The sequence below is a fragment of the Capra hircus genome, chromosome 17, assembly GCF_001704415.2.
Source record: "Capra hircus breed San Clemente chromosome 17, ASM170441v1, whole genome shotgun sequence".
Lineage (NCBI taxonomy): Eukaryota > Metazoa > Chordata > Mammalia > Artiodactyla > Bovidae > Capra > Capra hircus.
The window spans coordinates 58,513,670-58,540,182 of record NC_030824.1 but is presented as its reverse complement, the minus strand read 5'-3'; the positions used below and the strand labels follow the sequence as shown (position 1 = coordinate 58,540,182).

The 26,513-nt window shown below is 45.0% G+C and overlaps 1 protein-coding gene across 3 annotated transcripts in view; it reads left to right on the top strand.

The window, feature by feature from the left end:
• Nucleotides 1-26,513, top strand: part of ZNF827 (zinc finger protein 827) — a 191,814-nt gene that overhangs the window by 47,868 nt on the left and 117,433 nt on the right. For all 3 annotated transcript variants that reach the window (XM_018061580.1, XM_018061582.1, XM_018061581.1), the window contains exons 3-4: nt 3,281-3,453; nt 9,236-9,716. In XM_018061580.1, the coding sequence (XP_017917069.1) occupies nt 3,281-3,453; nt 9,236-9,716 (654 nt within the window). The remainder of the gene's footprint in view (nt 1-3,280; nt 3,454-9,235; nt 9,717-26,513) is intronic.

The window sequence follows — 26,513 nt, the reverse complement described above, 5'->3', positions numbered from 1 at the left end:
GGCTTCAGTACTTAAGGCTCGTGGGCTCAGTAGTTGCAGCTCCGGGGCCCTAGAGCACAGCATCAATAGTTGTGGCGCACAGGCTTAGTTGCTCTGTGGCACGTGGGATCTTCCTGGATCAGGGATTGAACCTGTGTCTCCTGCATTGGCAGGTGGATTCCCTACCACTGAGCCACCAGGGAAGCCCCTGATTCAGTCTTCTCTCTCAAATCTGTTATTCAACATGCCGTCTTTGTGATCCAGTTGTCAGAGTGGAGGGAATGACGGTGAAGGATAGAAAATGAGGGGCTGAACCAGGGATAGGAGTCCAGGTCAGCAGAGGCGATCAGTAAGATGGGAGGAGAGCTTGAGTGGTTTAAGAAAAAGCGTGTTGATAAGCCTCTACAAAGTGTGCTTTTCCTAGAGTAAAAGGAAATCCTCAGTCTCCACCCTGTCCCCCAATCAGAAAAGGGAGTTCTGTGATGGGAATTTCCAGACTTGGGGGATATGTTTTCAGATGGAGAATTCTTTTTCAAGGTCCTCTGTTGCGCTAACCAATATTGCTTACACCTATAAGCAATGTAAAAACAGCATCTTTGGAATGCCCTGGCTTTATTCCAGAACTCTTCTGATTCCATCCATTTTAAGTGGTTCTTTGCATGTGGAGATTCAGTTGACTCCATGAATAAATAATAAGATTATTTAAAAGTTTACACTTGGGAATATTTCCTTTTAAAACTATAAAAGTAATGTATATATTTAAAAAAATTCAAATAGTACAGAGTAATATACAATGAAAACAAGTTTCCCACCATGATCCCTTCCTTTTAATCCACAGTCCTTTAAAATGAATTGCTTAATGGTTTCCTATGTACATTTCTAGATAATTCTCATACAAATAAAAAGATCATTTTTTGTTTCATTTATTCATAGCATTCTTCCTATTTCTCTTTTTTCTTTTTTGCCCAAGTATTTAAAAGCAAATCCCAGACCTCATATTCATTTGCTTGCAAGTATACATATACATAAGGACTTTAAGGGGCTTCCTTGGTGGCTCAGAGCATAAAGAATCCACATGCACTGTGGGAGACCTGGGTTTGATCCCTGGGTTGGGAAGACCCCCTGGAGGAGGGCATGGCAACCCTTTCGAGTAGTCTTGCCTGGAGAATCCCCATGGACAGAGGAGCCTGGTGGGCTACAGTCCATGGTCGAAAAGAGGCAGACACGACTCAGCGAGTAAGCACAGCACGCAGGGACTCTAAGGGCTGCCCTGGCAGCTTTCCTGGTAAAGAGTCTGCTTGCCTACGCCTGCCTATGCAGGAGATGCTGGTTTGATCCCTGGGTCAGGAAGATCTCCCAGAGGAGAATGAAATGGCAACCCACTCCAGTGTTCTTGCCTGGGAAATCTCATGGACAGTAGAGCCTAGTGGGCTTTAATCTATGGGGTCCCAGGTTGATCACGACTTAGCAACTAAACCTCCACCACCACCACCACCACCACCACCAAGGACTTTAAAAATGCGTAGTCACAATAACTGGTATTACATGAAATAGGATCAACAATTGTTATATGATATTATGGAACACCCGGGCTATAATCAGTATTTTCTTAATTATCTCAAAAGTGTCCTTTTATAATTGTTTCATTCAAATCGGGAGCAGAAATAAGCTTCACACCTTGCATTTGCTTGATCTGTCTCTTAAGTGTCTTTTCATCTGTAACCTCTTCCCTTTTTAAAATGCCAGTTACTTGTTGAAGAAACTGGGTCATCTGTTCTATAGAATGTCCCACATTCTGAATTTGGCTGATTCCATCCCTCTTGGTGTGTTTAACTTTTTTTTTTTTTTTTTTATTAAAACCACCTGTATTTCCAGGAAACTCACTAGTTATCTAGAAGCTTGATTAAATATTTTGTAAGACTATTTCATACATGGATTATCAAAGGGCACCCAATGTGCATCCATTTTTAGTGATGCTGAGATTGAGTAATGGTTTTCTAGCTGTTGTCAGCTTGTTACATCCTTTATAAAGTCCCCTATCAACCTTTAACCTAGTGGTCTGAGCAGCAATTGGTTCCTATTTTCTAGAGAATAAAAATATAATCCTTCTAGACTTATAGTTTTAAATCTTGCTTTATCTACTAACTGCTATCTTGGACATGTTTCTGTATCAGCATCTATTGATCTAATTTATTTTTTTTAATGGGCTTCTTACATTTTATTTCATGAGTGTATTACAGTGTATTTAACCAGTTTGGATATGTTTCTGATCCCTCATGAAGGGAAAGCCTGAGTCCTTAATTCTGTTTTTATTTCCTCTATCCCCAAATAGCAGAGGCTTGTGTGACCCTGTACAGTGTAAATTGGTAGACCAGAAGTGTAGCAACATAGTGTCACAGCAGACACCCTCCCTTTTGGGGCTGGTGGAGGAGTGATCCCTGCTTTCCTTGCAGGAAGTACTTGGTTTGTTTGCTTTCCTGAAAAATGGAAGCATTTGCTGCCACCTGATTGTAGCTTTTCCCAAAGTGGGCGGTGGGCCCCAGGCTCCACAGAGCAGGGCAGCACACCTTAGTGGCCAGTGGAGGGTCAAAAATAAGAGAGTGACAGCGTCTGACCCTAAGGCCCCCAATGGCCAAATTGGCAGTAGCGTCTGCCCAAGCCATCACAGCACAAGTCAGCCTGAAATTTGTCTCCATTAGGGTTTGGCGTGTGAGGTTTATGATGGCTCTTTGGTTTCCAGCGTGGCGTTATTCTCAGTCCCTTTGACTTGTCTTTATTTCTTGCCATTTTCCAAGTTCAGTAATTCAGATATGAACTCGAGTCTGGCACTTTCCTTCGGGAAAGCAAAGCCCTGAAGTCGGGTTTCTCTGGGCTGAGGTGTGGGATGCCTTCTGAAGTGCGGTGGGATGGCCTCTGAAAGCAGGACTTTCCCAAGGCAGGATGAGCAGATTTTGAAAAAATGGAACCCAGGTGGAAGTCATGAGATGAACATAGCGTTCTACCTGAAGAAAAGCAGGAATAAAGCTTCCTCCCAGATAAAGTCTTGGAATGAGAAAAACAACTAACAAACGAAAAAGGAAAACCAAAAAAGACCTCCAAAACTCAAAACAAAACAAAACAAAAAAAAACAAAAACCCAACCCCAAACCAAAAACAACAAAAATGAAAGGACAAGCAAAAAACCCTCCCCAACCCCCAGTTCCTTGTTAGTTTTCTTTATAGAGCAGTGCATGTGAATTAGTGCTGGATGCAATGTGCCTTTTTGTTTTCCTTAATTTTCCTGTCTTTCTCCTTCTCCCAAGCCTCTGAAGAGGAAAGCGGAAAGCCTTTCCAGTGTCCCATTTGTGGTCTGGTTATAAAAAGGAAGAGTTACTGGAAGCGGCACATGGTGATTCACACAGGTTTAAAAAGTCATCAGTGTCCGCTCTGTCCATTCCGGTGTGCTCGCAAGGACAATCTCAAATCCCACATGAAGGTAAGCCCCCTGCGGACGGGAAGGCGAGGCAGGCACAGCCAGGGCCCTCGCACCAGCCGGGGTCTGAGCTCAGGGTCTAAGGTAGAGTTCGATGCGGGTAAAAGGATCTCGTTATAAGCGTCTTCATGTCCATTGGACAGCCCAGAACTGAAAGGCAGAGAGCAGCTTCAGCAACCAGATAATAAATGTCGTGTAGACCCATCCTTTCCTGTTGGGGATCAGCAGCCCAACCTGGCCTTGCAGGGTGATGCTTTTGGAGGCACTCGGAGGAAAACTTGGGGAGGAGTAAAAAGCAGGGAAAGAGGTTCAGGAAGAGCTGTTGGACCTGCCCCTCTTCCTAGACGGAGCGCCCTCTTCTGTTGCTTCAAACCCAGAGGCACACCCAGAGACATCGTACAGGAAGTGTGAGGAAGTTGAAAGTCATCTGGGCTTTAACTTCCACGCTGTGGCAGGCTTGGGGGCCATTCCTGACAAGACTGGGTCCCTTTGAGGTGTCAGGGTTTGAGTTTCATAATTCCCAGGGTCACAGTTAGCAAGCATGGAAGATATTTTTTTCAGTGTTCTATTAGGGACAGTTGGAGGCTTATGCCTGTAGCGAGCATGTAGGGAATTGTCTAGACTACATGCCACTCTTAAGTGAGCTGGGGGAAAACTTAGGCAGCTAGATAGTCCTTTTAGCAGACTCTGTTAATGCTAATTTTGTCTGAAACGCAAAGAGATCCAGTATCTGAGATGCAAGAGATCAAAAGAGCATGGACTTTTGATTTTGACAGACCTGCCTTTAAACCTTATTGTGCAACTTACTGGCTAACCGGCTGTGAGCAAATGCGTCTTTAGACTCAATTTTCTCATCTGTTAAATGGGAATAGTTATGTCCATCTGGAAGGGATATCATTAATATTTAAGGAAATAGTGGCAAAGTATTCAACACAGAAATGTGCAGTGGTAGTTGTTTGATGTTAGCAACTGTTGTTGAATACCTTAATAGTAATAACCATCATCTTTACTGATATTTGCAGTAGCCTGGCTGCCAGCATTATTTGTAAAGTGTTTACTATCCTGCCGTAGGAAGTGTAATGTGTAATGTAAAGTGTAACATAATGAGCTAGTTGCTTTTCTCAAATTCTTGTAGTCTCATACTTCTAAATAGATCAGGAATCATTGTTTAGAACTGTAGAAATAAAAGAGTGTGATCAGACAGAACCTCTACTGACATTAGGAAATAACTTGGAAAGTTTAAAAAAAAAAACAACCATAATATAACTTGTTTTCTACCCTTTGTCTTTGTCTCTAGGGGGTATAACAGGCCCTTCATCATCAGAATCCATTTAACCAGGGGTTCTGGTTGGTAGAATTTTAATGAGCCGACTCAGGTTTTGTACTTGAACCCTCTTCATCCTCTGTCACCTCTCCCAAAGTAAAATCTTGTATTTTACACCGGCATAAGTGGGGAAGGAGACTTTCAAAGAAGTGCGTTTAAAACTAAAATTTGCTTCCATTACTATGCCCTTACACTCGGGTTTAGAAATCAGGCCTGACAAATTTAAAGCTTCAGTGAGCAGAAAACTTGCATCTGGCCTGACACCTTGTAAGCCTGGTTTCAGCTCATGGTCACTTAAAACAATCTATTTATAAACCCATGGGGGAAAAAAAAAAATAAAGGCTGGGTTTTCAGTAGCAGGAACTAGTGACCCTGAAACTGCAGGGAGATGAGTGGGGTGCCTTGGTGATACAGACGGTCGGCCACAACAGCATCACAGATGAGAGCAGGCAGGGCTCTGCAGGTCGTGGGGTCCTAGAATGCTTTCAGAACAAATCAATAACCAGTACAATGAAGCAGTTGTGGGAAGTGACTACTTTATTCAAACGCATGGTGTCCTAACCTGTTGAGCTTTTGAGGAGAGATGTATGAGAAGGGCTCATGCAAGTTTAATTCCTCAGACGGTGTACAGTTTCTTTTCTGTTCTCCACGTCACTTACGGGCTCATGGTTTTTGCTTTCATCAAAGAATTCATGATTTAATTTTGATGAGATAGACTTTAATTTTGCTAGATTTTGAAAACATGGTCTACAGAGAAATATCATAGTGGTTTCCTTAGGAATAGATATTCTTTGCTCTGTTCCCCAGAGGCTATGGTAGGAACAGATTTCCTAGAATGAATCCTGCCTCAGAAGCAGAGGCAGTATTGCCTAAAGGTTAATATCTCAAACCCCGTGGTCAGAAAAACAAAAACAAAAAAGCCTTAGTTAGACTCTCAGTAGCTGTGGAGCTTTGGGCAAATCATTTAACCTCTCCAAGCCTCTGTTTCCGTTCTTAGAGATAGTAATCGTATGATACATCTCATGGAGTTGTTATAAGGGTTAAATGAAATAATAGATATAAAGCACTTAATATGATGCCCAGCATGAAGAAGCCCTCAATAAATGTGGCTACTATAGTAATTACTATCCAAAAGCCATGTGAATATATATTAACATTGACATTTAGAAATAAATCGATGACACGGCATAAAAGAATGACTAAATTTTATTGCTTTTCTCTCTTTGTGATACAAAGAGAATTTAGAAAAACCGATGAAAAGAATCTGAAAGTGGCCCTTAATCCCATCATGTAGAAATAACCATTATTACCATGCTAATCTGTAGCCTTCTGTATTTATTATATAGATTTACTTAAGGAACAATGGGATTCTAAGGGATTTGTTCAACTGTAGTACTTACTGGGTTCTAGGCACCGTACATTTTCTGAGAGGCTGCCTCTTCTTAATATATCATGCAAATGTTTTTATGGCTTGCTTCGGAAGGAGCTTGTAAATGCCTCCAGCTTCCTCAGGGTTATCTTAGATTTCCATTAAGTCTTTTACAACTTTCCTGGATGAGTGAGCATACAGGAATTCAATACGGAATTCATAAGAGAAGGTGAGGAGGGCGGAGAACAGGAACACGGGTGAAGAAGCGGCCCGACGCAGGCAGGGGTCGGGGCGCCGACATTTTCCAGACTCAGGTGTGCCAGGCAAGGCAGCGACTGCTGGGCTTGCCCGCTCCCAGCCTGCCTGGTCCCCTAAGCAGGGTGAGTGGAGGAGATGTTGTTCCCCAAACTGTCCGACTGCTGCACAGGAGATGAACACACCGACGCAGCGGTCTTTAAACTCCTTGTGGTGGTGACATGCACTCTCTGTGCAGGGCGGCCAGCAGGCAGCCCATCTCTATGTGACCTGGAAAGAAGGACACGTTTAGTCAAGTGTTTCTTGACCGTAGCCGACCGAGAGCGATTTTGAAGGCGATGTCAGGCTAAAGAGAGTACAGATGATCCCAGAAAGGGCTTTTATTGTCAGGAGAGCAGGGACAAGCCTTCCCTCCAAGGCCAAATGCGAACTCGCGCCCCTCTGGGCAGGTCTAGCCCAAATATAATGCCAAGTGTGACCATCAGCACCATATCCACTGTTTTTCTTCTCCACACTCACTCATTTCCCCGCAACTAAATATAGCCAAGCCAGGCTTGGGTAGAAAAGGAGCTGTGCACGGGGCTTGGGCACAGACTCTTGAATCCAGGGCTCCCTGCTGGATTTTAGAACCTGGACCCCATCCTTTTTCTTTTCCAGAAGCTGCTTCCGGAGCTTTGTTCTTGGATTAGCGCCTGTCCTCTGCCAGGGCAATAGATGTCAGGACATTTCTGAAACGGGATCTATCCCACCACCCTGCTCCCGGGGATAGCGGAAGCTTTCTGCCTAGTGACCTTTACCACCTGGCTCTGGGGCGAGCCGTGGGTGGCACCTGTCAGGATTCCCTGGGGCTGTGACCGGAGGCCCCACAGGGTGCCAGCTCCCGCGCGGGGAGAGCTGGGCAGAAGGGAGGGTGGGGAATGGTCCCGATTGTGTGAGGGAGAAAGCAAGTGAACCCATCCTCTCCAGAGTGAAATCCTTTTGTTGTGAAAGAGCTGAGGCAGTCCTCAGCCGGCAACAAAGGGTGCATGCCATCCTCCAGCCTCTCCCCACCTGGCAGGCAGAAAACCTTTTAATGACCAAGGCTTTGCTGCAACTGAATTTAAGTGTATCTGGTTATTTCTTTGGAGAAATTCATGCTTTGGGGGACCCAGAATCTCTTCTGTTGTTTTTTTCAAAAAGCCACAGTGGGGTGCTGTAGCGACAGGATCTCACCATTAACTTTTAATTTCTTTGCTTTTGTTGGTCACTGAACATTATTTAAAAGTATGTTTTGGCTGGTGAATAATGCTTTTGGATTGCACTCAGAATGCATAAACAGCTGTAGTAAAACTTGCTCTCTTAGAAAGGAAGCCCACGCAGAGGGGCCAGGTGGCCCAGTGGATTAAGGAACCTTTAACCTTCATTCGACCTGGGTTCAAATCCTGCCTAGATCGCCAAAGTGGAGAGGTTGGTTTGACTCGGGGTTTGAATTCCATTCCCTCGTTTTTCCAAAAGTCACACAGCTCCCCAAATCTTTTGGCCCAGATCTACACCATTGGCAGTTTCTGCTGGAGGGAGGGCCAGTCCTGAAATAGCAGGGTGGAGCAGGTCAGTGCTCAAGTACGCTGGCAGAGCTGAATGGGGAAGTTACAAGCTTGCTAGCACCTGCCAGCTCCAAGTCTGGCTCAGGCCAATGCAATGATTTCCTCACTTTTTCAAGCCCTAAATTTGATCATGACAGGAAGGAAAGGAAAAAGTTTCTTCCCATTTTTACAGGTATTGTGCAGGCAAGGCTGGAACTGGGTTTCCAAGTCTGCATTCCTTCACTGTAGACATGCCTTTCTAGAGCCTGCTAGAAAGAACCGTATCTGGCACCTCTGGTTTCATCTTGCTGAGACGGTTTGGTGGGCATCAGCCTCTGGTTTTTCTCCCCCTCTGCTCCTTCTTTTTTTTTTTTTTTTTTTAGAAGCTGCCTGTAGATAGCTGGAGGAATACAGAAAGGAAGGGTGTCTTAGAAGCTTAGAGAGTTGCTTTTATTTATTATTTTTGTCCACATTGCACAGCATGCGGGATCTCAGTTCCCTGACCAGAAATCGAACACATGCCCCTACAGTGGCAGTGCGGATTCTTTGCCCCTTGACCACCAGGGAAGTCCCTCCCCTTCTGCTTTCTTTATATGTCCTTTCGCTCCCGCCACGTGCTCCAGGGTCTCGATTTCTCTATGAAACGGGAATGCCCTGGAGGCGTTATTTTCCTCAGTCTTAATTACCTAGAGCAGCATTTTTGAAAGTGGAGATTATGTTTGCAAAGCATAACTACTTCTCCGGGTGGTAATAACTGGGTCCATGCAGCGTATTATATTGTGAGAGGAATTACTTGACAGGGTACCTCTTTTGACCCCCCCCAACTAGTAATTATGTGAGTTCCAATTGTGCTGGGTTTATAAAGTTTTCTTTGGAGACATCAGCGGAGATGGGATGACTAGAACATGAGGAGGATTCTACCCTAGACAGCCTCCATGGGCAGACAGAGTCCCCGGTTGAGTGGATCTGCTAACGGACTCTCAACCTGTGTGGACCCCGCTCTGTGTTTAGGGATGACCCTCATGACCTGAGGCACACAAGGAAGTGCTCCTCTGGTGATACGACTCCGTGGGCCAGGAAGGGGGTGGCAGCCCTGTTCCAGTATCCTTGCGTGGAGAATCCCATGGACAGAGGAGCCTGGCGGGCTGCGGTCCACAGGATCGCGAAGACGGGACCGAGCAGCTAAGCGACACGGAAGTGCAGAGGGTGGAGGGAGCGCAGGGCGTTCTGTGTCGGCGCGCGGCGGCCAGCTCACTCTCGTTGCTTCTCCGCCAGGTCCATCAGCACCAGGACCGGGGAGAGACCTTTCAGTGCCAGCTCTGCCCCTTCACGTCCTCCCGCCACTTCAGCCTGAAGCTCCACATGCGTTGCCATCAGCACTTCCTGCGGACAGAAGCCAAGGTGAAGGAGGAGGTCCCAGACCCCGAGGTCAAGGGGCCGCCCCACCTCAGTGACAGTGCCTGCCTGGGGCAGCAAAGGGAAGGAGGAGGGACAGAGCTAGTGGGGACCATGATGAAGTCCAGCACTCCAGAGAGGACTAGCCAGGGTGGGGCTGGCGTCTCACCTTTGCTGGTGAAGGAGGAGCCCAAGGAAGATAACGGCCTGCCAACCTCCTTTCCTCTGAATGCTACTGACAGGCCAGCCAACCACACAAAGCTGAGAGAGCCCTCCGAGTTCGCGGCCAACAGTGCGTCCGCGTTGTTCAGCCAGGACATCTCTGTTAAGATGGCGTCTGATTTTCTCATGAAGCTGTCAGGTACTTGAAGAGGGGTGTCCCCTCTCTCTCTCTCTCTCTCTCTCATTTTCTCTCTATCTACCAGTATTCGTAGCTTTACAATGAGCTGGTAGGACCAGGTGATCTCAAGGTCCCTCTAAATGACAATTGTCTGCACGCTCATACATTTTCTCCTTGAGACTATTTTTTTTTTAACAGTCCTGTGGAAGTAGGCATGGCTATGGTTTGGGTCTCAAAACAACAGAGATTGTTGATTTCTTTCTGGTTTTCCCCTGTTACGGGTCCTTGCTGTGGGGGACAGGTCACAGGGGAGCCAGGTTGGTGACAGTTCTTTGTGTGACCTTGAGCCCTATTTAACTTGTCTCTCCACTGACCTTAAACCATATTTAACTTGTCTCTCGACTGGGTTCTTTAAAAGGGCTTGTGCGGGACATCTTGCTTTGCGTATACTCAAGTTCACGATTGTCTTGATGTAAAAGATTCTAAAGGACATATACGCAGCGTACTATTAGAAAATTTTTAGAGTTTTAAAATTTGAGCAGATGATAAAATTATTTTTAGGTTTTGTTTTTTCTAATGGAAAGTTTTTCATTGTGGTAAAAAAAAAATATGAAATTTGCCATTGTAACCATTTTCAGGTATGTAGTTCCTTAGCATCAAGTACATTTACATTGCTCTGTAACCATCACTACCATCTGTCTTCAGAACTTTTTCATCTTCCCAAACTGAAGCCTTGTACCCATTAACCAAGAATTCTTCCCTCCCCTCTGCCCTGGTAATCACTACTGTACTTTCTGTCTCTGTGAACATAACTACACTAGGAACCTCATGTAAAGTGGAAGTTTAACAAATTGTCAATATTCTTTTGCAGCTGCCTCAATGCTTTTTAGAAAGAAGTTGTAGTATGTCATAAAAATGTATTACTAATTGATACCACTTTCACCATCGAATTATACATGATGTTTCATTTAGGTTTTTTTTTCCTCCTCCTCCCCCCCCAATTTCTTGGATTAAGTTGTGGAACTGAACAGGGAGTGTCATGATGGCAAAGGAGCACTGTTTTCCCTGACTTTTTTGTGATGAGAAAACATATTGTGGGCCTGTGCGGCTCCTCATTATTTTTTTTAAAGTCTGATTTAAAATTTTAAAAGCGTTGTAGAGGGTGGGGAAAGGTCGGCTGAGAATTGGTTCTGTCTCTCAGTAAAGACGGCAGGCCCCACGATGATTTCCAAATGCCATTTCAGCTCTTTGGAGATTGACAATACCCTTTTAAATGGAGAATAATTGGTGACCACCTTCCTTTAAATGGACTGTGAGTCAAATTTCACTAAATGTCACCGCCAGGTGAATTAGAGGTTCTGCTTCACTCTGAAGTCCCTTTGCTCAGTGACACGTCAGTCAGGTCTTCTGGAATGTTCCCATCACCCCAGGTCTGTGCCCCTCAGGAGTGCTCAGGGCTGGTTGGAAGAAATAAGGAAAGGCAGGGGATGGAAGTGAGGCATCGCAGAAAGAACTGAGATGGAGTGTCGCAGGGAGGCACCCTACCCAGCGCGACTGGTGAGCACACCCTACACCGCGATGGCCAAGCGGCAGGAAGTCAGGTGCCTGGACCACGGCAACAAACAGTGATCGGTCCCTGCATTCTTCCCTCCCGTCCCAGCCTAGGGAACATGTGCTCCTGAAGACTCTGCATCTTATATAGAAACGTCTTTGGAGATGTGGGGAAAGTGTAGGCTTCTGGGTTTCGTCTTTTTGCAGAACCTTCAATTTTCACTTCTGGGAGAGCACTGGTTCTTTCTTGATAGTATGTCCCACCCATGTCAGAGCCAAAGCGGCTCCTTCTCTGGGCTCTTCTACTGCTTCCTCAAGGGAAGGAATGCCGTGGTGGACGTTTTCACCTAGGATGGCTAAATGGGACATTTTCTTACTTAGCAGACAAGGGGGAAACCGGAGGGGTGAGTAGCTCGTAGGAAAAAGGTGCCTTCTTTACTCCAGGACTCCAGAAAGTTTTTAAATGTTGAGGAAGGTGAGAGAGGGTGGAGGAAGGCTTGATAATACACGACTTCTGGTGGGCTTAGCTATGAGTGCCCCACGGACGCAGTCTCAGGGAGTGTGAGGTAAGACCTGTGACTGCTGCAAGCCAGGCTTGCAAACAGGAGAAACACAAGAGGAAAAGCCAGTCGGATGGTTGGGGTGGAAAGCCATGCGCCCAGGCCTTCTCCTCTGATCTGTTTTCTCAGTCGGCTATTAACGGGGACTTGTTTACGGGTTTGGCAGTCGCAGTATTTACCGACTGATCAACGGGCATAAGAAAACAGATAACAAATGCACGCTGTTTATGCAAAAGGCCCGTGCAGCTATTTTATGGTGGCTTACTAGAGGTCCTGAAACCTGACTTGTGTGCACTGTTACCTAGCAACCTGTTAGAAAGTCACCGGGGAGTGAGATGCATCGGTAATTTTTGTGTGTGTGCATATTTGGATGTAAATGTAAACTTGGTGACGGTACAGCGCAGCCCACGGGAGGAGAAGAGACATGGAAAGGAAAGGAATACATTTTCGGGGGAGAAGGGGCGATTATTATTTTTTTCTTCCACTTGCTGTCTGGTTGATCAGAGTCCTATAATTGATAGCGGCTCTCGCCAGGGTACTCCACCTGGCTGTGTCCGTGGCTGTGATCCCAGGACCAAAGGGCCGGACCCCGGGGAGCTGTGGCTGAGCTTCTAGCTCTTTCCCTTATCAGATGTCGGGTTAGCATTGGGCCTCGTCCCCCAGCCTCATAACGGTGCCATTGTTCTCATCTTGGATTTTTGAGCCAGGCTCTGTGTGTGCACCTGCTGGGACCCTGGGTGCAGCTGTTTGTGGACACCGGGGCTGGGAGCCTCTGCCAGCCACGTCACTGCAGAACTGGAGCACAGTGACAAATTCAAGCGTGTCCGTATCGTCTTGTTTTCAAAAGCGAGATGGAGAACACTTGATTCTTTCTTGCTTGGTGACTAAGGGGAGTCTTTCTTGCTCCTTCAACACACGTTCAACACACAAATGACTTTAAGAGAACCCAGGAGGATGAAAGGGCTTCCGAGGTGTTGCTAGGGGTAAAGAATCTGCCTGCCAATGCAGGAGATGCAAGAGAGTGGGTTTGATCCCTGGTTCGGGAAGATCCCTTTGGAGTAGGAAGTGACAACCCACTCCAGTATTCTTGCCTAGAGAATTCCATGGACAAAGGAGCCTGGCGGGCTACAGTCCATGGAACCACAGACTCGCTGTGCAACTGAACATACACAGGAGTATTAAAAATCGCTGGTGGAATGCTGTTTTAAGGGGACTCGAAGGCCACCCATCCCAATCCCCATTTTGAGGTTTCCCAGCGTCTGTGATTGTGAAATCAAACCCCTTCCCCAAGCTATCCAGTCTTCTCCTGCCTGAGCCCGCCCTTAACATTCCTTAGTCCTTTGCTATTAACGTTTCCTAGGACCAAGGCTTCCCAGGCTCAGCACTGTAATTGCCTCAGAGGAGAAGATGGGGCAGCCCTTGCTGATGGCTTTCTGGGATGATGGCAAAGATAATTTTGAAAACTCTGCTCTGCGTTTCAGCCTAGGAGACAAGCCTTTGAGGGCTGCAGCCTGTGTGTTTGCCCAGATCTCTCTTGGAATCCAGAAGACAGAGGCAGACTGTCACGTCAGGGCGAGGGCTTCAGTAGCCGCATGGCTAGGGCTTTGCAAGGGAGAGGAGGTTAAATTCCTACAATTTCTGTGCCATCTCCCCTTAGTCTAGCAGCAGTGCTCACCTTGACTGACATTAGACTTACCTGGGAAGCTTTTGTTTTTTTCATGCCAGGGTCCAGCCCCACTGCCAGAAATTATGATTTAGTTGGTCTCGAGTAGGACCTAAACATTGGAGTTTTCTTTAAAATCCTCAGATGATTCTAAAAATGCAGCAAGGCCTAAGGACCACTGACGTGGAAGCTGCACTTGATACCTGTTTTGTTTGTTTGTTTCCAGTATAGTTGTAGTTTTTTTTCAGTACAGCTCTCTCTGTCCTAGACCCTGGAAAGGGCCTGGTGCTGTGGGTTGGGTCAAGGTTGACCTGAACTGGAGGCCTGGCTGGGTCATGGTCATTGAGCCCCATGTTTCCCCTCGTGGGGCCACATGACAGGAGAATTAAAACAAGCATCTGGATGTTCTGCAGTTAGAATTAGAAAATCTTGAGACTCATCTGTAACATCTAGGAACTGGGAGGATCATCATTAGATGCCTGATTAAAAGTTGCCTGCTGTGGCCTTACATCACTTCTCTTTCTGAAAAAACACACTTTTCAAGCTATCACATGTAAATCTAACTCTCCAAATTAGAACCAAGCAGTTGACAGAAACTTGGCACCTCAGTTGTTGGCTGTGAATATCTTTTTAATCTTCTTGTACTGGGTTTTTTGAAAATAAAAAGATACAAGTCATTTCAACTATTTTTAGTTTGGAAACTGGCCAAAAAAATGTTCTGTCTCCCGCATTCTATTAATTTCATAAAATTGAGGCTGAAAACATCTTAACCATGAGAGGTGGATTTCAGAAAGCACTGACTTGCAAATGAGTCCAAGCTGAATTGTTTCAAATGTGTTAGGAGCTCAGCGGTAAAATGGCAAAGGTTTTCTTGAATCAACAACGGGGAGCTGGTGAATGTTTGTGTTGTATCTTGCGGGTTCCCATGGGCCTTTGCTCTGCCACCTCCATCTATTTCCCCAAATTTTATGCATCTGTAGTTACAATACGATTTGTCTGTAAAGGGCAGCTCCTTATCCAATGATACCTTTGTTTGTGCTGCCGAAGAAGGAGGGAGCCAGGAGATGCCTGTAAACGAGGCATCCTTATTACCTGCTGACTCTGATTGGCTGTCAAACATCTTAGCATCTTTCTTCCAAAGAAAAGTCAGTTTTCTGCCATTCATGACCTCAGGTTTCACTGCCATTAGGCAGAGCTCTCCCTATGCCTAAGAATGCCTTCCAGAAAGGTTTATTTTGGGCAGCCTTCCTTTGCATCTTCAGTGTGGCCTTTCTTAACCCTGCCTGGCTTTTCTCATGATGAGCACTCAACTGATCATGTGACTAAAATTCCTCGTGTCAGAAGCCACTTTAAGGGGCCTCCCTCTTTGTTGAAATCCTGGATTTTACCGAACTGGTGGGTGATTCGTGTGAGAGAGAGTATGTGGCTCTTTCCTGTTTTTCAGTGACTTGCAACTCCACGAGACAGGGGCTGATCTGAGTCACAAAAGGGAGCAGGTGGTTGTTACAAGAAAATGGGGCCTGGAGTCACACACTCACATGCTCAGGCTTCCAGGGATGGAGGATTTGTGACACTGACTAATTGTTTATGGTTTTTCCTGAACAATCAGTTGCTTAGTGCCTTGTTATTGTTGTTGTTCAGTTGCTAAGTCACATCCGACTCTTTGTGACCCCGCCAGGCTCCTCCATCCTCCTCTGTCTTCTGGAGTTTGCTGAAACTCATGTCCATTGAGTCAGTGATGCTAGTTAGCACAGCGCCTGCTCCAAGCCAGTGAACCCAGATGAACTTCAAACAACCCTAGAGGAAGACACTATTAGTGTTCCCATTGTACAGATGAAAACTGAGAAACAGGGGCTAAGACACTGGGTCATGTTTATATAGCTAATAGGAGTTGGGACTGGGGTTCCAATCCAGGCAGTCAGGCTCCAGCATCCCCTCTGCCAAATCACTAAGTAAGAAGTGGTGAAACCAGAAGTTGGCTCTGTCCTCTGTCCTTGTTGTTGTAGTAAAGTCAGAGGCCCCAGCAAGGGAGCCCTTCTCTGAATCTCATACCTTAGAAACTGTACTAAGGCTCTTAGGCTTCTCACCCATTGTTTAGTTCAAATAGAGCGGTGGTGGTAAGGCCAGTTACAGTGTACCTTCAAATACAGTTATCTTGTAACAAGCATGTAGTTGAGGAAATCAAGACAGCAAGTCAGTAGTATAGAGGCTCTGCCACTGGAATCCAGACGTTTCTTTCCTCACTGTGCTGGATAAGGTTTACCTGGTTCTAGAATTGTCCACAGAGTAACTTTGTATCTTGATAGACTTGGGAAAGTTGATCAAAGTCTGTATTTCTGCACAACTGAATCCGGGTCATTTTCTGCCTTCCCTCAGAAGTTGCGTTTTCTTCCACTCACTGCTGTTGTTACTCTTGTTGCTGCTTCTACTATCATCCTGAGCCTTATTACTGATCAGATGGGTTTACAGTGAGCCAGGCGCTGTGCCAACGACTCGATGTAATTTCTCAGTTAACCCTCCCAATAGCCCAATTAATGTTAAACCTATTTTATAGACCAGGAAGCTGAGGCTTAGAAAGTTTCAGGGGCAAGGGATAGAGCAAACTGCCTAACGGCAAAGCTTGGCTCCTGAGCACTTAATGAGCTATTACCTAATTTTTTTTTTTTTCTCAGTTGAGCGAAGTGTCTTGACCTCCGTCTGCTTTACTGTTTATTTTCCTTGGCTTCAAACCATGGCATCCTTTTTAATGCATGCTAATTCAGTCACTAATCTGGTTAAATTTTTTGTGTCTTCAAAATACACCCACAGTCTGTCCTTTGGAGGGCAGCCTCTCTGGGGGCCGTCACCCTCACGTGTAATCAGCTTGCCCCTCCGGCTCCCTCCCTGATGCCTCTCGCCACCCCAGGAGCATCCCCCTTCCAGGCTGCCAAGGCGTTAATGGACCCTTCCAGTACTTCTGACATCAGGTTGTGCCCAAGCCTGGCTCCTTTCTACTGAGCAACTGTATCCCCTCTAAAGAAAAATGCTGAGTCTTCACCAGCTCATAGACACACCCCATCATTTCCATTTACCTGCCTTCACTCATGTTCCAGGAGTCTGGTCATTTGAACCATGGAGTTCCATGTATCCTTCTCCTGTTAGATAAAACGGAGGGAGGGGGTGGGTTCTAAAAAGAATTAATAATATTATCAAAACTAAAATAACTAGGAGATTCCCTGGTGGCCCAGAGGTTAGGAATCTGTGCTTCCACTGCAGGGGGCACATGTTTGATCCCTGGTTGAGGAACAAAGATCCTCGCAAAAAAAAGAAGAAAGAAAGAAACTAGTTTAGTGCGCCTCTGACCCCCGTGGTTCTATATCTGTGTAGAGAATTCCTAGCGATATTGAGGCTCCTTGCTGCGATACCTGCCCCTACTGTCCCCGCCCCAGTTCTGCTCATTGTGCTGTCACCTCCGCTGAGTCTTAAGACCCAGGTTGGTAGTTGTATTATTGATTGTGTCTTAGTCTTGCCTCTGCAGCTCTGTTTCAGATTGCTGGGCGGGGTGGAGGGGGGGTGGGCAGGGTTCAGGAAGAGATAATATTTCCTTTTTAATGTCTTTATCTTTGTGCAGTATCGTCCACAGTGCATTCTGCGGTAGATGATAAGAAAGATGTTTCATTAGTCATATCTATTCTGGAAGTCAGGTTTTCAGAGGTTGTGATGCTACTTCACTTAGGAAGAGAAAGATTTTCAAATTCACAACCAACTCTGTAGTGCTGCCAAGAGGCTGGATGGAAAAGATGATCCATGGAAAGAAAGCAAAAGGGAGCCTCCAACAGTGTGAGCACCTTGGTGTTGACCAGGAACTCGGCTGGTAGGGCCAAGTCTAGGAACCAGAGTCTTGCATACAGTGAAGTAACAGCCTGTCTGCACTTCAGCAGCTCAACACAATGGCCGTTCACTTAGCTCATGAGCTCGGGCGTCTTTGCCCAGGGTGCTTCTTCCGGTCTCTCCTGGCCTGACTCATCGGTCACAGGACCTTGCCAGGCTGCTGGGGCATGGCTGGTCTCTGATGGCTCTGGCCAGGATGGCCTCTCTGTGTTCCCCAGGGTCTTCCATCCTTCAGTGGGTTTGCCCAAGCTCGCCCATGTGGCAGCTGGATAGAGCAGCAGTGCTTCTGGCCTCAGGGGGCTGGACTCAGAACCGGCCCAGCATCACTTCCACCACCTTCCAGTGACCAAAGCCAACCACAACTGCAGCCCAGATTCAAAGGGCAGGAGAATCTCCATCTCTTAATGGCAGGAGCTGTGGAGTCACATGACAAAACGGGTGGGTTTTCAGGGAGAGGAATCACAATCATCGTTTGGTGGAGTTCTTCAGACTCTCTGGGTGGGTGTTGCATGAAGACAAAAAAAAAAAACAACACATTACAATATCGGTGTGTGAACCAAACGTATAGTCATTTAAAATGACAGGTGGGGCCATCAAGAGGAGATGTCATTCAGGGCAGATGGGCACCGACTTCCCTGGAAAGTGCTGGAAGTCTGTTATCCAATCATTAGTTTTTCTTCTTCCTGGTCTCAAGTCACCCCAAGCTGTTCCTACATATAAGTCACTTCACTGCTTTCTGTACAATTTATCTTTTTTTTTTGGATATGTTAATAGCATGAATTTACAGTGCAGTTTTCTTTCCCGTTTACTCCTGGCTTGAGGCTTGATTGGTTTTTCAGTACTGGCTCTTCCTGCTTTGGACAAGGGAGAGATCCTCTCTGTTAAGTGCTGACTGCAGATAGCCACGCTTGCTCATTGTGTGTGGCTTGGAATAGTTTGGTTGACAGAGAAAAGCTTTATTTATTTATTTTAAAGGTCTGTGGCGTTGCTTATTGTTATTACCCTTGACCTTGCTCCAGAGGCACTTTTGTTTTCTCTTTGTTACTATGTCTATAATCGCAGTAGCTTCACAGGAGACTTGCGTGGTCCTGGTCTGGGGACATAGATCCTGAAGTGTGACTTAGGATTAGCTCATATGGGGATAAAAAATGTAATGAAATACAATGAGAAATATAAGATGGTTAAGACTTTCCTAAACACTAAATATAAAATGACTTAAGACCAATTAAGTGGTTTACCTTATGAGAGAACAAGATCTGAAAATATTTAGCTAATGTTTGAAACCTTCTATTTGAATATAATATGCTTCACTGTTATTAGCTATTATTTAATGAAATCTTGGCTTTCCTTATGACTTCAGGAGGCAATTTATTTTCTTCTCACACCAAGTGCATCAAGTAGTCAAAAAAAAAAAAAAATCCCAGATACCCAAACAGATCATACATCCTTACATATGGTTACAAGGGAACTTGGGTCACTCTTAACAGCCCTGATTTGTAATCTGGAGAGTTGAGCTCTGATTCTATCATGAATGAGCTGTATGACTTTAAAAAGGTCGTATCATTCTCTGAGACTGTATTTTCTTATTGTAAAATAATGGGTTGAATAACAGCAGTGATTTTCATTTTGTGTGTTTGTTTTTAAACAATTAAATCCATTTTTATCAAGCAAAATCTTAATGTGCAGACTCAATATATAAAGCACAAAAAATACATAATTTATGTATTTAAAAATTTAATTTTATCTTTTACATTCTCATTTATTATATTTATTTCTTCTAAAAGTCCAGCAATTAGAAAAAAAGTTGCTAAGTGATAAGCCCCAAACATAAAATTAGTGTTATGATGAGTGTTATGAGCAGTATTAGCATCTAGTATGTTTCTATAAATTTATTTTGCTGATTGCAGCTTCAAAAAATATCATTTACACAAGGGCATTGTGACAAATGAGATAATATTTTTAACAATTCGCCTTGTAATCTTGTGATCCCTTTAATTAAATTTGTTCAGCTGCTTGAAAGGAGAGTACGATAATAAAAAGTTTTTGCTTCTAAGTTGACACATTTAGCAACTGCTCTTATTCCTTATCATAATAAAGGGCAGACACAAACCATCCTAAACTTTCAATAGGCCCTAAAGCCATCTATAATTCTATATTAACTATTTGGTTATTACTCAGTTGCTTTGCCGATGGTGCTAGTGGTAAAGAATTTGCCTGCCAGTGCTGGAGACTCAAGGGATGTGGGTTTGATCCCTGGGTTGGGAAGATTCTCTGAAGAAGGAAATGCTTACCTGCTCCAGCATTCTTGCCTAGGAAATCCCATGGACAGAGGAGCCTGGTGGGCTACAGTCCATGGGGTCGCAAAGAGTTAAACACAATTGCACACACATGAGCATGCATTACTCTCTTAACTGATATTTGAAAGTTTATTTAATCTCTTTTTTCATCTACACAGTGGGAACAATGGTAGTACTACTTCAAGGAGTTGTTGAGAGGATCAGATAAATTAATCCAAATACTCCCTGGCCCATACTAAGTGAAAGTGAAGTTGCTCAATCGTGTCCGACTCTTTGTGACCCTGTGGACTGTAGCCCGCCAGGCTCCTCCGTCCATGGGATTCTCCAGGCAAGAGTACTGGAGTGGGGTGCCATTGCCTTCTCCAGGGGATCTTCCCGACCCAGGGATTGAACCCGGGTCTCCCGCATCGCAGGCAGACGCTTTAACCTCTGAGCCACCAGGGAAGCCCATACTAAGTGCCCTATAAATGACGGCACCAACTATATCTGCATATGTGAACGTGTTTCCGTCTGTCAGCCATGGTCAGAAGCTTCATCACAGTAGACGCACTGGAAACTTTTCTTACACCTAGGTTAAGGCAATGTTCCTCCACCAGAGGCATGCTCAGGGGGTAGTTGCAGTGTCCAGAGAAATGGTTTTCATGGCTGGGAAATGCTGTTGGCATATAATGGGTAGAGGCTAGGAATGCTCCTGGACCCCCTTCTGTTTATAGGATAATTTCCCCAAAGCAAATTATCCAGCCCAGAATGTCAGTGTTGCTGAGGCTGAGGAAGCCTGACTTAAGGCAGGCGTGTAGACCCTACTGATGCCATAACTGTGCATCTTACATGCATAGGCCTGGGTTTTTGGAAAGATTAGCGCATGTGCTCCGTCGCTTGATTCGTGTCTGACTCTTTGCGACCCCATGGACTGTCCCCTGCCAGGCTCCTCTGTCCATGGGATTTCCCAGGCAAGGAATACCGGAGTGGGTTGCCATGCCCTCCTCCAGGGGATCTTCATGACCCAGGGCTCAAACCCGCGTTTCCTGTGTCTCTTGCATTGCAGATGGATTCTTTACCACTGAGACACTGGGGAAGCCACATATAACCAAAATGCTGCCACTCCTATGAGGCAGGAAGAACAAGTGATACACCAGACCGAATTAACTTGTTAAAGGACATTTTATCCAAGGATAAAATCCTTTATTTAAGGATCCACATTTTAAAATGAGCTTTTAAGTTAAATAATTTTAAAAGCTTCACTTTGAAACTGATATTTTTTGGAACCCCTGACGCTTGACCTAGGGTTCCTTGGGATACTTTTTGAAAACCACCAATCTGCGGTCCCTTCCTGGTCCAGGAGTCTTTGGCTCTGCTTTAGGGGGAGGTAGTAAATAAAATTCTCAACGGCCTAACTTTTTCATGGAGCAACTCAGTAGTCACAAAACTGCCAGACTCTGAACTGAAAGCGAGCTCTGTCTTATTAAACTCAAGGAAAGTGTCCTTTTCCTTCACCAGAGGGAATGGACAAGGCGAAACAGAAGCAGTCATGTTGCAAACTCTTCTTCTCCCGCCCTCTTAGATCTTTAGAAAATTCTTCCCTACCAGAAAATGTCCCTTTCTTTCAGGTTACATCCCACCCTTTCCTCATTTCTCACTAACGATGCTTAGTTCACGCCAGATCACTTCTGTCCAACGCCCACGGTGCAACTGCTTGGCTCAGTATCCTTAAAGGCACTTGGACTGTGTCGGAGAGAAAGGAGAGAGCTTGGGTGTGTTTTCAGCAAGAAACCCTGAAGTCTAGTGTCTGATTTGAAGGAGTCAGGCCCTTAACCTCTTGGGTCCTTGGTTCCTTCACCTCTAAGATGCTGCTGCTTCTGCTGCTGCTAAGTTGCTTCAGTCATGTCCGACTCTGTGCAACCCCATGGACTGCAGCCCACCAGGCTCCTCCATCCATGGGATTTTCTGGGCAAGAGTACTGGAGTGGGGTGCCATTTGCCTTCTCCGCCTCTAAGATGAAGATGGTAATAATACTTGTCTCCTGTGGTTGATGGAAGGATCGATTCCTGTATAACAATTCAAATGCTATTTGTGTGCGTCATTAAAACAAGTAGTGGTCTTTAAAATGTATATATTTTATTTATTTGGCTGTGCTGGGTCTTAGTCGTGGTACATGGGATCTTTAGTTGTGACATACAATCTCTTAGTTGTGATGTGTGGGATTTAGTTCCCTAAGCAGGGATCGAACCCAGGCCCAGCATAGAGTCTTAGCCACTGTACCACCAGGGAAGTCTCCAAATAATGGTCTTTAAGGAAGTTATATAGCATTGTACTGGGGTCAGAGATGGGAGGGGCTTGGATGGAATCTCAATGTGTATTGATGACACTGATGACACCTTGCTAGAACGACGGTTCCTTTTACAACTCATTAATGCTGGCCTATTAGAATTAGAAACTTGGAATCATTTTATCCTAGTGGCTTCCCCATTCCCTTCCCATATTAGCATTTATCTTGAATCCTTTCTAAATCCTGATTTAGAAAAAAAACTGATTTATTTCCTTTCAGTGGCAACCCAGCTCTGTTGAGTGCATTGACTTAACAGATATACATAATTTTTAGTTATAATTTTCTCAGGTCACAAAATGCTTGAACAGTGAGAGACAGGGGTCTCTTGGTTAGTTGGGCTTCCTTGCTGTGTTAAGTCGAGTGTCTGGAACCTTTAAGATACATAAACAGAAGTCAAGGCAGTTGCTGTGAAAGTTCTTTATGAATTGAGTTCCGTATGTGCTCAGATCTTCTTAGTGGTAAGACTGAAGCAAAGACTAGGCAGTGAGTCATAAATTACTGCTTTTCTCTAGCAATTTCCCCAAAGAGAAAGACAACATCTTTAGTTCCACCTTTCTCTGTAAAAGATAATAGGTTTTTTTAAAGTACAATAGTAAAAAATGATGGCAATTATTGTCATTAATTTTAAAATATAAGGCTTTATATACTATTCTCAGTGCAAATATTTCTGGTAATTGAAAGAAAGCAGTGTAGCCTTCATATTGCTATTTTTATATCATCTATTTAGACCCAAGTGTTTGGGAAATTTAAACTTGGACGAATGAGGGTTTCCCACATATTTTTTGATATGTCATTAGCTACATTTACATCTCCCTAGCACATTGCTCATTTTATGCCATTCTTGACATTGTCAGAATGAAAACCAGGTATAAAGTACCTTGCAAATTTATAAAATAGCAACAAAAACAGCAACATACAGCTTGTGTATTTTTTTTTAAGTGTCATTGCAATTCTGTTAAATTTGGGTTGTGCTACCAATGCCAAATATCTTTTTTTCCACTTAAATCTTATATAGCATGTGTTCTGACTAACGCTCCCAAAAGCTGCCTTATACCTTCACAGAACATTAGCTCAATGGTTGTCCTCTCCAATAGTTGGGATTTGCTTCTAGGGCTCCAGCAGTTTCTTATCTCTTTCCTAGCCTCACCTTAGAATTTTTTTAAGTTTCAAAAATAAAATATGCAAATCTAAAGCACTGCCAACAAAGGTCCATCTAGTCAAGGCTATGGTTTTTCCAGTGGTCCTGTATGGGTGTGAGAGTTGGACCATAAAAAAGAATAAGCACCGAAGAATTGATGCTTTTGAACTGTGGTGTTGGAGAAAACTCTTGAGAGTCCCTTGGACAGCAAGGAGATCTAACCAGTCCATCCTAAAGGAGATTGGTCCTGGGTTTTCTTTGGAAGGACTGATGCTAAAGCTGAAACTCCAGTACTTTGGCCACCTCATGCGAAGAGTTGACTCATTGGAAAAGACCCTGATGCTGGGAGGGATTGGGGGCAGGAGGAGAAGGGGACGACCGAGGATGAGATGGCTGGATGGCATCACCGACTCAATGGACGTGAGTTTGAGTGAACTCCGGGAGTTGGTGATGGACAGGGATGCCTGGCGTGCTGCGATTCATGGGGTCGCAAAGAGTCGGACATGACTAAGCGACTGAACTGAACTGAAAGCATTTTTAAAAATACATAACCACTCACTTTGTATTGTTCCTTCCCAAAGAACTGAAGTTACAGACTTAATAGACAGCATCCATTTAATTACTCTGTGTCCACTAAATTACGATACTCTTGGAAAAGGTTTTATGAAGGATTCTGGAAGAAAGGCTTAGGTGAGAGAAACTTTAGGAGATGGCTGGTAAAAAGCCCTCCAGAAGTAGTTGAAAGGGGAGAAATGTGCTAAACAAACAGGATTCTCTTAGGAGTTACCTTCTGTAGAGGTCCAAAACACGTGCTTGAACATTGCTCTAGGCACGGCTTTGTTTTCCTGGGTTTGGTTTCCAATGGCATTCTCCCCAGTGGACTAGATTTTCAACTGTTTTCTGGAGATTCTTCTGGGTTCCTCCTTTAGTAATACCGAAGTCCAAGATCATTCAGAGACACCTCAGTGAGAGCTGTAGTACAGTAGCAGAGCCTTTAGCTTTCTCTGGGCTGGGAAGTTGTATCCCAGATCTAATGATACCTTGGGAGAGCACTTCTGATTGCCTTTGGTAAAATATTTTGGGATTCATGGTTCTTGTTTACCATGAGTTGTAATGGAGTGCCAAGAGATATCACTGATTTGTGACCAACATATTTTATTCATTCAACAAATCTATGTTGAGCACCTACTAAGTGTTGTTCCAGGCCCTGTTCTACACATTCAAGGTACTGCTGCTGCTGTGTTGTTCCAGGCCCTGTTCCTCACGTTCAAGGTACATCAGCATTTATAAAAAAAGGTCATTGCCTGTGATGATGGGAAGTAGACAGGATGCAGTGAGCATCCGCTATCCATCCTAGCTCACTTTTGAAAAGCTTCATATACTCCCTGGGCTTCCCAGATGGCTCAGTGGATAAAGAACCCACCTGCAGTGCAGGAAATGCAGGAGATGCAGGTTCCATCCTTGGGTCAGGAAGGTCTCCTGGAGGAGGGCATGGCAACCCACTCCAGCATACGTGCCTGGAGAATCTCATGGACAGAGGAAACTGGCAGACTGCGGTCCACGGGGTCACAAAGAGTCAGACACGGCTGCAGCGGCTGAGCGTGAACGTACTCCCCAGACCTCAGGAAGGGTGCCCGTGACAGACACACCTCTCTTCATAAAGTGGAGCCCAGAGGCCCACCAGCCCGACACATGAGCTTCCTATTTGTTAAGTAAACAGGACTTTTCTATTTCTTGACCCAAAAGGATTTTTACAGTGTCATTCACTTTGTAACTACCTGTTAAACTCTACATATCAGTTTTATGCACATTTTTTAATGACATTTTATTTCACAATAAAAAGAATTTTTTGAGGGAGAAAGTAGAAAAATAAAAAGAAATAAAACCCCGTAAAGGTCATCGCCTTCATGAAAACCTATCTTTGAACTGGAGAAAGTGAAGTTGCTCAGTCGTGTCCGACTCTTTGTGACCCGTGGACTGTAGCCCACCAAGCTCCTCCATCCATGGGATTCTCCAGGCAAGAATACTGGAGTGGGTTGCCATTTCCTTCTCCAGGGGATCTTCCCGGCCCAGGGATAGAACCCACATCTCTTGTGTGTCCTGCACTGGCATTGGAGAAGTAGACCATAAATTGTTAACATAATAAACAAGAGAATGGTGTAGTATGGGTTCATCTGTTGGGGCTGTCTTGGCAAAATACCACGGCCTCGGTGGCTCACACAACAGAAATGTATTTCTCATCATTCTGGAGGTTCGCGATCAAGGTGCGGGCAGGTTTGGTTTCTCCTGAGGCCTCTCTCCTCGGCTCTGAGATGACTGCCTTCTTGCCATGTCCCTCGTGGTCTTTACTCTGTGTGTGCACATCCTTTGTGCCGTGTTCATTCTCAGGACACCGAACATATTGTATCGGGGTCACACCCAACCCTAACGGCCTCATTTAGCCAATTACCTCCCCGTCTCCAAATACAGTCACAGTGGGAGTTAGGCCTTCCGTATATGTATCCGGGGAGGTGGGCAGATAAAACTCAGTCCACAGTGAAGTGTTTTCCGGTGATAAACATTTTGGAGTGAAAAGGAAAGTTAAATTTGGGTAAGAGAGATTGGGGGTACTGTGGGGGTGGGGGTGGCAGTCTTGATTAGGATGGTCAGGGCATCGAGAGGGTGGTATTTTAGCAAAGACGTGAAGGTCAAGTTCCACTCAAGTGTTGGTGTAACACAGAGACCAGAGATGGAGGGATGGTGTGATGGAAGTGGGAAGGGGTACAAAGTGGACAATCCACAGACCTGGGTTTCAGTCCTAGCTCTTTATCTGTCTGGACTTCCCGGGTGGCGCGGTGGTAAAGAACTTGCCCGCCAGTGCAGGACACACGAGAGATGTGGGTTCTATCCCTGGGCCGGGAAGATCCCCTGGAGAAGGAAATGGCAACCCACTGCAATATTCTTGCCTGGAAAATCCCATGGATGAAGAAGCCTGGCGGGCTACAGTCCATGGGGTCACGAAGAGTCGGACACAATTGAGCATGCACACACACTTCATCTTTCTGGTAGTAAAACTTCCAAAGGTCTCTAGCCTTCTGGGGTCCAGTTTCCAAATAGGCTGGTCTGTGTGAACTTCTGGTTCCAGAATAAATATTCTTAGTGGGGCATGAGACAGAAAGAAAGGACTTGGTGCTTACCTATTGACTGGAGGCAGGTGGTGGGCAGGGGGTGATAGGTGTTTGCGTTGGGGATTTATCCTTTTATTATTTTTCTTTGTTAAGCAGGTGTCAGCTTAAGGCTCATTCTAGTAAGCATTTCTGAAATTTCTGTATTGGGATGAGATCTTCTTTCTCAAAATACCAGTATACCTAATACAACCAACCTAAAGTTTTCCTACTATGACCCTTTAAAGGGAAGCGAGATGCCTGTGAAAG